Genomic DNA, 14067 nt, shown 5'->3' on the forward strand with positions numbered 1-14067 from the left:
TTTCTCCTTCCTTCCTTCCTCCCTCCATTTCTCCTCCCCTCCTCCCTCCCTCCATTTCTCCTTCCTTCCTTCCCTCCTCCCTCCATTTCTCCTTCCTTCCTCCCTCCATTTCTCCTTCCTTCCTTCCTTCATTTCTCCTTCCTTCCTTCCGTCTTTCCTTCCAACCTCCTCTCTGAGGTGAGGAGAGGCCAGGCACCCTATCCCTAACCCTTGGCGTCAAATTAGCCACCTTTAAGCCAGTCACATGACCCTTAAGCCACCCCGGCCACATGATCGTCAAGCCACTCCCACCTGGTCACATGGCCAGCAAGCCACACCCATAAAATAAAATAAAATAAGTGTGATAGTAAAAAAATAAAATCAGCTCTTCACTGAGATAGCACTGAATCTAACTTGCATGGAGCAGCCTTAGGAAGAGGCAGGACCATTCTCAGTTAATCCTGACCACTTTGGCAAAGGAGGAAATAATATTAGATGAACAAGGCCTGTATGCATCACCTCTGTAACTGGAAACACCACTATCTCCTGATCCTTGTCAAGTGCAAACAACCACAGCCTATTTATGAATAACAAAAGTCAGTAACTTTATTATCTGCCACTAAGTTACAAGAATCTCACCAGAATGCTTGTCTTTCCCTGGGAACAACTAGAGAAGGCATCACGGATCCTGGGAGTCGGTGGGAGATGTCAAGTTTATGCCACTTGCGGCTACAGAAGGACTCCAGGCTAGGCCCTTGCTCGACTCTCCCTTCCAGCCTGGCCGGCAGTTTTCCAACAAGCCACTGATTGCTTATCCCCATCTTAAAATTACAGTGTTCCCTCGATTTTTGCGGGTTCGAACTTCGCAAATAGCCTATACCACGGTTTTTCAAAATACTTAAAAAATTAAAAAATACTTCAAGGTTTTTTTTTTCTATACCACAGTTTTTCCCGCCCGATGACATCATACATCATAGGCCAAACTAATAATTTTTGCAAATAAATAAAAAAAATAATTATTGTTAGTAAATAATTATGTTTATAAATATCAGGATTACTAAGTGTCTTATTCAATATACCAGTAATAATGGTGAGTAAATTGTTGTTAAGGGGATGGGAAATGGTAATTTAGGTGTTTAAAGTGTTAAGGGATGGCTTGTGAGACTGTCCATAGCCAAAAATGGTGTATTTACTTCCGCATCTCTACTTCGCGGAAATTTGACTTTCGCGGGTGGTCTCGGAACACATCCCCCGCAAAAATCGAGGGAATACTGTACTATGTTTCCTGGAAAATAAGACCCAGTATTTCTTTCTTTTGGGCCCTAAAATAAGTGTCGCCAGGCAAAGGCAATCCTCCCATGGCTGCCCGGCATTGCGGCCCACTGCCACTCTGCTTTCCCGCGGCCTGTGCCGTGCATCTGGATCATCATCTATCCCATGCTTCTGCCTCTGACTGCTGCATCCCATGGCTGCTGGTTCCAGCCCATGGCCTTGGCTTTCCCACAGTTCAATCAGCACGTCCGGATTACCTGCCTCCCCTCTGCACCTCTGCCTCTACTTTCACAGGTACTCACCTGTGTTGCGCGGACTGTGGCTGCTGCCAGACACCATCAGCTCATGTGCGCTTGCATCCGCCTACGGTGGCCACCCCCACCTCCGTTCACTAAGTCTGACATTTGGGGAGGGCTTATATTAGGCGCATGCATTAAATAAATAGGGTTGGCATTATTTTCGGGATAGGTCATATGTACGAGGACATGAAGAGAATGGAATAATGTGAATGACAAGAGAAGGGAAATCAGAATACATTTTAGGAGGTTGGAGTCCAATTGTCTCTCCTTATCCTATACCCTCATATATCTTTTCTTCCTTTCATATATCTTCTCCTCTATTTTTATATCTTTTCTTTATATATAATGCACCATGTCTATTCTCTTCAATATGTATTGGAATAAATAAGTAAGTAAGTAGGTAGGTAGGTAGGTAGAGATAGATAGAGATAGATAGAGATAGATAAATAGAGATAGATAGATAGATAGAGATAGATAGAGATAGATAGATAGATAGATAGATAGAGAGAGATAGATAAAGATAGATAGATAGATAGATAGATAGATAGAGATAGATAGATAGAGAGAGAGAGAGAGAGAGAGAGAGAGAGAGAGAGATAGATAGATAGAGATAGATAGATAGATAGATAGATAGATAGATAGATAGATAGACAGATAGATAGATAAATAAAATTTAATACCAGCCAGTCTCTGGAGATGAGACTTTGAAGAATGATGCTGTGTGGAAGGATTATAAAGATAATACTCACCTGCCTTGAAACTTAGCTCATCTGCTTCCTGGCCAATATAATCGTACACGGCACGAACCCGCTGACCTGGTATTGGTGTAGGTGTAGGTGCAGGTGCAGGTGCTGGTGCAGGTGCTGGTGCTGGTACTGGTGCTGGTGGTGGCTTGGGACTGTAGAAAGGAGGGAGAATGTGACTATAAGTGACCTTGTTCAACCTTTGCTTATTATACCTACCCTGATCTTTCTGCATATTCTACAACAGGTTAAGGCGATGTACATGGTAAGCCACAAATTATGTGTTATTATATTACAGCTTCGTGTGAACTATGAAGAAGATCTGACACCAAGTGAAATTAATGGCCAAATGGAGATATATATATAGGATTTCTTTGGATCATCAAAGTTAGCATCTGGTCATTTCTTTGCTTTATCATAGAATATTAACGGCAGAAAAAAACCTCATGGTCCATGTTATACTATTTCCTGTATTTTATCTTAGGATGGATATATGTTTATCCCAGGCATGTTTAAATTCAGTTACTGTGGATTTACCAACCACGTCTGCTGGAAGTTTGGTTCCAAGCATCTACTACTCTTTCAGTAAAGTCATATTTTTTCATGTTGCTTTTGATCTTTTCCCCAACTAACTTCAGATTGTGTCCCCTTGTTCTTGTGTTCACTTTCCTATTAAAAACACTTCCCTCCTGAACCTTATTTAACCCTTTAACATATTTAAATGTTTCGATCATGTTCCCCCTTTCCCTTCTGTCCTCTAGACCAGGGGTCCCCAACCACCGGGCCGCGGACCAGTACCGGGACGCGGGGCATGTTGCACCGGTCCGTGGAGTCAGCAGCTGCCGGCCCTCATGCCGCCACCCCCTCCCTCCAGCGCTTCGCCTCCCGCCGGGCAAGAGGCCTCGGGAGGCAGGTTCTGCCGGCCACAGGACGATGGATGGGACAGAGGGGCGGGAAGGACCGAGAGGCTCAAGCCTCTTTTGGCTTCTGCTGCGGGGCGCTTTTGCGTTTTTGGCTGGGGGGAGGCAGGAGGGCCAGCCTGACCCCCTCTCTCCAGCTTTTAGCTCCCGCTGGGCAAGAGGGCTTGGGAGGCAGGTTCTGCCAGCCATAGAGCGATGGCGGTAAAGAGGGGTGGGGAGGACCAGCACCCCCATGCTTAATCCCGCCCCCAACCACACCCCTTTCCGCTCCCACTGGGCCATAGAAAAATTGTCTTGCTGAAACTGGTCCCTAGTGGAAAAAACGTTGGGGACCACTGCTCTAGACCAGTGCTTTCCAACCTTGGCAGCTTGAAGATATTTGGACTTCAACTCCCAGAATTCCCCACCCAGCGAATGCTGGCTGGGGAATTCTGGGAGTCGAAGTCCAGATATCTTCAAGTTGCCAAGGTTGGGAAACACTGCTCTAGACTATCATGTGAGTGATAATCATAAATGTAGAAAATAACAAAGGATTGAAAATCTATAAATACCAGTAGTTAAAGGGATTCTGAAACCTGCTAGCTAGCCGAACTTTCTTAAGGTCTCCATAAATACAGGGACTGTCTTTCCAAGATGAGATTTCAGGAAGAGATTCTAGATAGTCCTTGATTTATGGACCACAATTGGGATCAGAATTTCCACTGCAAAGCAAGGTGGATATTAAATGAATCATGCCCAGTTTTGCAATCTCTGTTGCAATCTTTACACTATTAAGTGAGTGTTGCAGGTAGTAATGATGTGATCCTTAAGCAAATTTGACTTCCTCCATTTACTTTGCTTGTCAGAAATTGGCTAAGAAAGTTGTAAATTATATTCACACTGACCTTGAGATGCTGCAACCACCATAAATACATGCCAGTTGCCAAACACCCTAGTTTTAATTACCTGATCACAAAGATTCTATAATGATTGTCTCTGGGAGAATTTCTTGTAAAGCACTTTTTTCCAGTTCTGTTGTAACTTTGAACAGGACTAAACAACTGATTGTAAGTTAAGAACTACTTATAATTTGTTTGTTTCAAGAAGTCTTGGCTTGTTGGTCTACAAGAGACATGGATTACCAGGTCCGTGAGAACAGATTTAATGTCACTGGGCCTAGAAAAACCAGAAAGTGAGTAAAATTGTGACAGACTTCTTAGTTAAGTCTTTTGAGTGATATATCATTTTTTTAGAAGGGTAATTGTATCTACAGTCTAATTCTGTACCTCTGTCTCTTTGTTTGCTTGGGTTACTTATGAATTACAAGATCTCAGCTTCATAGAACTGTCTGTAGTTTTATATAAGGTTAAATCATAGCAATTGGACCAACGTTTATTAAAACTAAGACTTTTGACCTGGGTGATTAAATATTCATTTACAAATTGCTTGCAGTGAAACTATCCTAGCAAATCTTTCCTTTGTTGTCTTATTATTATTTTTTTAAATTACACTATTGGGTTTGTAATCTCTCATTTTATGTTCCAAAACTATTTGGGTCTGGTAATCCTGCTAAGAAGGGAAGTGCTTTTTCCCGGGGGGAAAAATGGTTCCTGTCTTAGTATAAATTGAGAACAAGTTTAATTTTATTAAATTTTATTAAATAAATTATTTATTTATTTTATTTTATTTAATTATTTTTTTAATTTAACAAGTCAACATTTTATTCCATCAAGCTTCCTGGTAGCTTTGGTTTACTACTGGTAATCTTGGATTTACTACTGTTTGATTAATTCAAAGTTCAAAGTTCAGGCAATCTCTTCCAAAACCTGTTTATGACCCAGTTCCAAAGTTCGGATGTTTGTTCCCTCCCCACCAGTAACAGTCACATGGTTGCCAACTCACCCACATTTATGGCAGTCTGCGATCCAACCATGATTTATTTACGGGACTGTCTCCTGCCACATACCTCCAGGAGACCAATTAGAGCACGCAAAGTTGGCATCTCCAGGTCCCATCAGCTAAACAATGCAGGTTGGCGGGACCGTGGGGGAGGGCCTTCTCTGTTGCTGCCCCAGCACTATAGAATCAACTCCCCCCCCCAGGTCCGTACAGCTCCCACCCTGCTGGCTTTTTGTAAGGCCACGAAGACCTGGCTACGCCAGCAGGGGGCCCTAAGTCAACCACTAGCTCAGTGTTTCCCAACCTTGGCAACTTGGAGATATTTGGACTTCAACTCCCAGCATTCGCTGGCTGGGGGATTCTGGGAGTTGAAGTCCAAATATCTCCAAGTTGCCAAGGTTGGGAAACACTGCACTAGCTTGTCCATGTGTATGAATCGGTATGAATGGCTAGTACGCATGCTGCTGAATTGTTTTTTGAGTTTTAATTAGGCTTTTAGAATTTAGTTTGTTTTTTTCTTGACTTTTTATTGTCATTTGTAATTTACATTGTTGTAAGCCGCCCTAAGACCTTCAGGATTGGGCGGCATACAAGTCAAATAAAATAAATAAATAAATAAATAAATAAATAAATAAATAAATAAATAAATTTACGGTCATTTTGCTGAGAACCAGAGTTTATTTTTTGTTTCGGGCAAAAATTGGCCCATGGTAAACAATGGATTCACTTAATGACTTCAATGCTCACTTAATGACCACCATAAAAATGTTGTAAAATCAGGTTTGGTCATGACTCACTTTCCGATTGTCACAATTTATGATCATAATTGCAGGGCTTCATTATGATTGTGACTCAAGGAATAGCCATACTTTGCAAGTGCTGTTGACATGGTTAAGCAGAGAGAACATATTTCAGGTCTATAATTGCTGGGCTGCTTTACAAATTCAATATTGCTCCCTATAAAGTAAAGGAGCAACATTAGTCTTCAAATATTCCTGAAAGCAAACTCAAAGTTGCAATTCTTTGGAAAGTGAGGTTATTTTTTTTTATTAAATCATAAACGTTCAAAATAACTTACTGCAGAAAAATAATTAGCACAAATTTCTAAAATGGCTACAGAACATTTGATTGTGTTACGAAACAGTTAAGCTCAACCTAGATGTTTTTTTAAAATAAAGTTTTATAAAATGCCACAACCTGGAAGATACCTTCCAAATAAAACTGAATCCCGACCAGAAGTATTGTTTTCTTATCATTACTCAAGTTATAATAATAACCCAGCAACGTCTCTTTAATTATTTCATCCCTATCCTATCACGTATTTTTAAATTTGCTTAATAATTGAAAGGGCATTTGGGAGTTTTCTTTGAATAAAACCAGAGATGATTCAAGTCTAAAATACTAATGTTTAACCCCGCCACCAAAAGCAATTTCAGAAGTTCAATATCTGATTGAACAAGGATGAGCTGCACAGAGGTTGAATAAATCCACATCTCCACTAAGGAGCTGCTGTTGGCACAGATAGTTACGAGTTCTGTATTCTTTTGGAGGAGTATTATACCATAATAAAAGCACAACAAGAAACATGCATGTGACCTTATAATAGGAATATAGAATATACATTGTAGTAACTATTTTAAAATAATGATTTCTGAAAAACAGTTGGCTACATCCCCAAAAGTAGTTAAGCCCCAATCATGGTTATCAACCCAGGCAGTTGACATCACATATCATGTTAGGATATAGTTTTTAAGATGAACAAACCATAGTTGAGTGGGTACCACAGTACACAAAACCGGTTAGCCACATTTAGGTTGTTCCCTCTCATCAAACAAAAATTCTTAGAAATGTTTTATCAAATAGTAGCTCAAAAATATCAACAGATCAGATCATGGATCTCCTCTGCCATTCCCATTCCCATTTTTATTTTATTTATTCTTTGTCCAATATACAATACATATGGAAGAGAATAGACATTAAGTAATATATATAACGATAGAAAGTAAAAAGAAGAGAAGTAGATGGGAGGGAGAGAATATATATGATATAAGAGATAAGGAGAGAATATATATGATATATATATAGATAAGGAGAGAATATATATGATATATGAGATAAGGAAAGACAATTGGACAGGGGACGATAGGCACATCAGTGCACTTATATACGGCCCTTACTGGCCTTTAACACAGCCCTCGTGTGTTAAATCAGAAATAACTTTATATTCAGGGCTGTGGCGCTATGTTTGAAGGGCATGTTTTTCTGGGTGGCCTCACTTTCAAGTCAACTGAAGTTTTATGCATTCAGAAATACAGTGATATCTCTACTTACAAACTTAATACATTCCATGACCAAGTTCTTAAGTAGAAAAGTTGGTAAGAAGAAGCATTTTTTCCCATGGGAATCAATGTAAAAGCAAATAATGTGTGTGATTGGGGAAAACCACAGGGAGGGAGGAGGCCCTGTTTCCTCCCAGGAGATTCCTAGAGAGGCCCCACAGAGGCTTCTCCCCACATTTTCCAGCCCTGTTTCCTCCCAGGAAATTCCTAGAGTGGCCCCACGGAGACTTCTCCCTGTCCTTTCCGGTTACAGTTTTGGAGGCTCGGGTTTGTAAGTGGAAAATGGTTCTTGAGAAGAGGCAAAAAAATCCTGAACACCCGGTTCTTATCTAGAAAAGTTCATAAGTAGAGGCGTTCTTAGGTAGAGGCACCACTGTAAATAAAAATGCCCCATGTAGGAACAAGTGGAACTGTCTCAAATAACTGGGCATCCAAGCAGGTCGAAGGACAAGACAAGCTTTGCTGCCAATCAGGGATGGCCTTCAAGAAGGGAAGAGAATTCAATAGATCCAAAACTTTCAATGTCAGGTTTTAGGATGGAATATCTGTGGTAATGACAAGGAAGGCATCCTCTGACCTTGCTCACAAGTGAGAAGGTGCCTTCTCACTTCTACTCATGATGCAACAGACAGCCTGGGGGGATTCTGGGATTTGAAGCCCTTAAAATCATTGGAATAGACTTATCAGTCAGGAAGGGTCTAACTCAATTTTTTTGGAGACGGGGAAGTTGATGAAATTCAACAGTTTTATAGCTACTAAGCGGTGGCTCAGTGACTAAGCTTGTCGATCAGAAAGGTTCAGTTCAGCGTTAGCGCCACCGCCACGTAACGGAGTGAGCTCCCATTAATTGGCCCAACTTCTGCCCACCTAGCAGTTCGAAAGCATGTAAAAATGCAAGTAACAAAATAGGGACCACCTTTGGTGGGAACGTAATAGTGTTCCCTGCATCTTTGATATTTAGTTATGCCAACCACATGACCACGGAATCATCATCAGACAGTGCTGGCTCTCCAGATTAGAAACGGAGATGACCACTGCCCTCTAGAATATGTGCCAGGGGAACCTTTGCCTTAAGCCCAAACCACACAGAGACATATTGGGTGAATCCAACCATCCTACTTTGTATACTGTGCTTTATGGTTCAGCATAGAGTTTGAACCCAGCCAAATGTGGCTTATTTGATAATGATTGAGCAAATCATAGGTTGGTGTGGTGCCTTAATCAGATAAGTAAGAGACTGTAGCCAAATAGCCCTTTTTCTTAATTACCGGCTTCCTGCTATTGTCACGGACTCTTCACTTACTTTGCGAGGTTGCAAGAATTCCAGTGGAAAAGGGTCTTGATGACTAAGAACATTAAGACTGCCCGTTTGTATCACACCACAACTTTTCAGTGGTCAGCCAGATGTCCCTGAAGTCCTTGTTCCTCCCTCTCCCCATCGTTCCTCTGATGCCCTGCCAAGCTAAGGTAGTTGACAGAGCCAATAGAGGCCCAAAAACTTTTAAAACAATTCAAATATGTGGCTGTCACTGTATCTCAGTGATATTTATTATTATTTATTATTAATTAGATTTGTATGCCGCCCCTCTCCGTAGCCATATATAGTGCTCAAAAAAAATAAAGGGAATACTCAAACTACACAACCTAGATCTGAATGCATGAAATATTCTCCTTGAATACTTTGTTCTTTACAAAGTTGAATGCTGACAACAAAATTAAATGGATTGCTTCCTAAGTGGATAGTTTGATTTCACAGACGTTTGGTTTACTTGGAGTTTTTTTCCTGTTGTTTAAGTGTTCCCTTTATTTTTTGAGCAGTTTATTTTAATTCTATGGTCTATAAAGAAGCTCTTGCTTTTTTCCTGTAGGCTAAACTCTTCAGTCTCACTGGATGACCCCTGACTCTAATGTTTAAGAGTTAGGGTTTTCCTGTGTCACATGTTAATCAAGCACGTGCCTCCTCTTTTCAAGTTCAAATATTCCAGTTTTTTTCTTGCAGGAAGAATACTTGACACTCCAAATCAGGGGTCGGCAACCTTAAACACCCTAGAGAACCATTTGGACCTATTTTCCACAGAAAAGAAATCACTAAGAGCCACAAAACTCTTCCCATGCCTGACTGTATCCTAAGCAGCCAGAAAACTAGCATATACAGTTGAATTAAAGATTATTTTCTGCTAAAAATCTCATTTTCTTGGACTTATCCATCATTGGCTTACTGGGGGTCACACACTGGCAATTGTGAGCAGTATTGGGTTCCTGGGGAGACGGTGTTCCAGAAGGAAAAATGGAGCTGGGCACACAGCTCTGTTTCCCTGATGCAAGGTGTGTCCGGGCGCCAGCAGGTCAGATTTTGTCCATGAGATTTTGCTGATTTTTGATACTTTTTTGCTTCTGCAAAGCAAAAAAATGCTAGAAATTGGTGAAATCTCCTGCGTCCTCGCCAAGATTTGGCTTCCTGCACATGCGCAGAAGTCGAATCTTGCGCTGATATGTGCGTGCCAGCTCCGGTCAGTGGGAGCACAGGCGACAAGGAACCCTTGCCTGGTTGTGAGGCATGTTTTGAGCGACAGGGAGCTGCAGCAGAGGGATGAAAGAGCCATATGACATATGGCTCCAGAGCCGTGGAGTGCTGACCCCTGTGTTTGGGAGTTCACTTTTGCACTTTTTCTTTTTAGCTTACTCTATCCTTTTTACATCTATATATGGCATTCCAACTGTAAATATAATATAGATTTGTGCTATTGCTTTACAATATCTCATTTATCTTTTCTTCCTTTCAAATATGTTCACCTATTCTTTTATATCTTTTCTTCTATTCTTTTCTTTATTTATATTATTACATATCTATTCTCTTCAATGTATTATGTATTGGACAAAATAAATAAATAAAATAAAATCAATAAATGTTGGCAATTTTTCATCCATTGTCTTGTGATCCTTTGCATATACAGGGTTCCCTCGATTTTCGCAGGGGAAGCGTTCTGAGACCGCCCGCAAAAGTTGGATTTCCACGAAGTAGAGATGCGGAAGTAAATACAGTGATCCCTCGATGTTCGCGATCTCGATCTTCGCGAAACGCTATATCACGATTTTTCCCATGATGACGTCACTCTCTTCCTTCCTCTTGCTCTCGAGCGGTGGGTGAACGGGCAAGCGGCAAACAGCGGGTGGGCGGGTGAACGGGGCGAGCGGCAAACGGCGGGCGGGCAAACGGAGCGAGCGGCAAACGGCGGGCGGGGCGAACGGGCGAGCGCCAAACGGCGGGCGGGCGGGGTGAACAGGCGAGCGGCAAACGGCGGGCGGGCATCAGCGAGGAGCCGAGGCGGCGGGGAAGACCCAGGGAAGGTTCCTTCGGCTGCCCAGCAGCTGATCTGCTCGGTAGCGCAGCAGCAGCGAGGAGCTGAAGATCGGGGTTTCCCCTTTGCGTGGGCGGCTGGGAAACCCCGATCTTCGGCTCCTTGCTGCTGCTGCGCTACCCAGAAGATCAGCTGCTGGGCGGCCGAAGGAACCTTCCCTGGGTCTTCCCCGCCGCCCACACGCAAACCCCACCATCTGCGCATGCGTGGCCATGAAAAAAAAGGGCGCGCATGCGCAGATGGTGTTTTTACTTCCGGAACCCTACATCGCGAAAAATCGATTATCGCGAGGGGTCCTGGAACGGAACCCTCGCGATAATGGAGGGATCACTGTACACTATTTTTGGCTATGAACAGTATCACAAGCCTTCCCTTAACACTTTAAACCCCTAAATTACCATTTCCCATTCCCTTAGCAACCATTTAGATTATTACTCACCATGTTTATTTATTAAAGTTTATTTAAAAACATATTTATTAAAGGTGGATGAAAGTTTGGTGATGACATATGACATCATTGGGCGGGAAAAACTGTGGTATAGGGGGGGAAACCACGAAGTATTTTTTAATTAATATTTTTGAAAAACCGTATTATAGACGTTTCGCGAAGTTCAAACCCGTGAAAATCAAGGGAACACTGTATTGCGTTATAATAGAAACATAGAGACATAGAAGATTGACGGCAAGTGAACACAAGAACAAGGGGACACAATCTGAAGTTAGTTGTGGGAAAGATCAAAAGCAACGTGAGAAAATATTATTTTACTGAAAGAGTAGTAGATCCTTGGAACAAACTTCCAGCAGACGTGGTTGGTAAATCCACAGTAACTGAATTTAAACATGCCTGGGATAAACACATATCCATTGTAAGATAAAATACAGGAAATAGTATAAGGGCAGACTAGATGGACCATGAGGTCTTTTTCTGCCGTCAGTCTTCTATGTTTCTATATCCTTTTTCAGTTACTCACAAACAACTTAAATAATCTCCTAGTGTTTTCTGCCCCACTGAGGCATTTACACTTACTTAAACTAGACCATTTGACTATATTCAATCACTTAATAATTATTTCCAGTCTTTACCACCTTGTTTGTAATCATATCTGCAAACCTGGGCAGTTTGTAAGCTCTCTCAAAATCATTCTAGTTCTTGTTCCACCCGCCCTTCCCACACAACTGGGAAAAGTGCCCTTTTATTTATTTATTTATTTATTTATTTATTTATTTATTATTAGTTGGACTTGTATGCCGCCCCTCTCCGAAGACTCGGGGCAGCTCACAACAAGTAAAAACAGTCACAACAATCCAATTAATTAAAATATTTAACGATTTAAGAAAAACCCCATGTAATAGCAAACACACACACAAGCATACCATGTATAAATTAACGTGCCCAGGGGAGATGTTTAGTTTCTCCATGCCTGACGGCAAAGGTGGGTCTTAAGGAGTTTTCGGAAGGCAGGAAGAGTAGGGGCAGTTCTAATCTCCGGGGGGGAGTTGGTTCCAGAGAGCCGGTGCCGCCACAGAGAAGGCTCTTCCCCTGGGACCCGCCAACCGGCATTGTTTAGTTGACGGGACCCGGAGAAGGCCCACTCTGTGGGACCTAATCGGTCGCTGGGATTCATGCGGCAGGAGGCGGTCTCGGAGATATTCTGGTCTGATGCCATGAAGGGCTTTAAAGGTCATAACCAACACTTTGAATTGTGACCGGAAATTGATCGGCAACCAATGCAGACTGCGGAGTGATGGCGAAACACGGGCATACCTAGGTAAGCCCATGACTGCTCTCGCAGCTGCATTCTGCACGATCTGAAGTTTCCGAACACTTTTCAAAGGTAGCCCCATGTAGAGAGCATTACAGTAGTCGAACCTCGAGGTGATGAGGGCATATTCTTTGCTTTCTGATTCTGAACCAACTAGCAGTCTTTGAAAAGAACTGCTTCAGAACTGCGTCTTACCCTGGGAAGATGAGGTTTATTGAGTTTGTAGGATGGACAGTACAAGTTACACGTTGTCCAACATTGATTTGGCTTTGGAGCAGCGATGGGCTACCAAAATTTTTACTACCACACTGTGGTTGTGGCTTATGCATTTTGTTTCAACATCTTTCAGTGCAAATTGGGTGTTCTGGGGTGGAGCTCCATTTTTGCTACCCTACTGTGTCCCCCCCCCATCCGGGCAGTAGCCCACCCCTGATTATCTACTACATAAAGTGTATGTCCACACACATGTGCACAGCTCTTCTAAAATTATACACATTCAGCCTCATTTACTGCAATAGGAAAAATATACCCAGAGATCAGAAGGGAAAAAAAGAAAAAAACTGACCATACCCGTAAGAGCTCATCATTGTGCTATCTACTAACTCTTCAGAGATACTAGCGCAGACCTGGGCAAAGGGCGGCCCGAGGGCCGGATGCAGCCCGCCCGCTGTCTGTGACCGGCCCGCGGAGGTTGGAAGGAAAGAAGGAAGGAAGGAAGGAAGGAAGGAAGGAGAAATGGAGGGAGGAAGGAAGGAAGGAGAAATGGAGGGAGGAGGGAAGGAAGGAGAAATGGAGGGAGGAGGGAAGGAAGGAAGGAGAAATGGAGGGAGGAAGGAAGGAAGAAAGGAAGGAGAAATGGAGGGAGGAAGGAAGGAAGAAAGGAAGGAGAAATGGAGGGAGGAAGGAAAGAAGAAAGGAAGGAGAAATGGAGGGAGGGAGGAAGGAAGGAAGGAAGAAATGGAGGGACAGGAAGGAGAAATGGAGGGAGGAGGGAAGGAAGGAAGGAGAAATGGAAGGAGGAAGGAAGGAAGGAGAAATGGAAAGAGGAGGGAAGGAAGGAAAAATGGAGGAAGGAGGGAAGGAAGGAGAAATGGAGGGAGGAAGGAAGGAAGGAGAAATAGAGGGAGGGAGGAAGGAAGGAAGGAGAAATTCTCTTTCCATGCCCTTTTGCAAAAGTCCAATAGATGCTCATTTTTTAATTGTTCATTGCTTTCATTGGCATTTCCAAGAAATTTAAAGCAAACCCCCCATCCCACCTCTCAGGGGAAAAAAAGGGGGGAGGAGGACCAAACTTTTGCTACTGGTACTGTCTTTGTGGCCGTACCTATAGGAGCCCACCACTGCTTTGGAGGGTGAGAAGGAAGAGAAAGGTGTAGATACATACAACTCACCAGCGCTGAGAGGGGGAGATGCTGCAAGGTGTCACTTTCTCTGGTTCTTTAGCTTTCTTGATCTTCACTTGTGGCCGCTCATGGTCAGGACTCCAATCCTGGGTAGCAGGAGAGGAGAGGAAGA

The 14067-nt window shown here is 42.7% G+C and overlaps 1 protein-coding gene across 4 annotated transcripts in view; it reads right to left on the reverse strand.

Moving 5' to 3' along the window:
- LOC139155266 (protein kinase C and casein kinase substrate in neurons protein 3-like) overlaps positions 1-14067 on the reverse strand; it is a 98706-nt gene that overhangs the window by 10325 nt on the left and 74314 nt on the right. For all 4 annotated transcript variants that reach the window (XM_070730382.1, XM_070730380.1, XM_070730384.1 and 1 more), the window contains 2 exons: positions 13944-14041; positions 2300-2448 (listed from right to left, as the gene is read on the reverse strand). In XM_070730382.1, the coding sequence (XP_070586483.1) occupies positions 2300-2448; positions 13944-14041 (247 nt within the window). The remainder of the gene's footprint in view (positions 1-2299; positions 2449-13943; positions 14042-14067) is intronic.

This window comes from Erythrolamprus reginae, unplaced genomic scaffold (genome assembly GCF_031021105.1).
Source record: "Erythrolamprus reginae isolate rEryReg1 unplaced genomic scaffold, rEryReg1.hap1 H_1, whole genome shotgun sequence".
Taxonomy (NCBI): domain Eukaryota; kingdom Metazoa; phylum Chordata; class Lepidosauria; order Squamata; family Dipsadidae; genus Erythrolamprus; species Erythrolamprus reginae.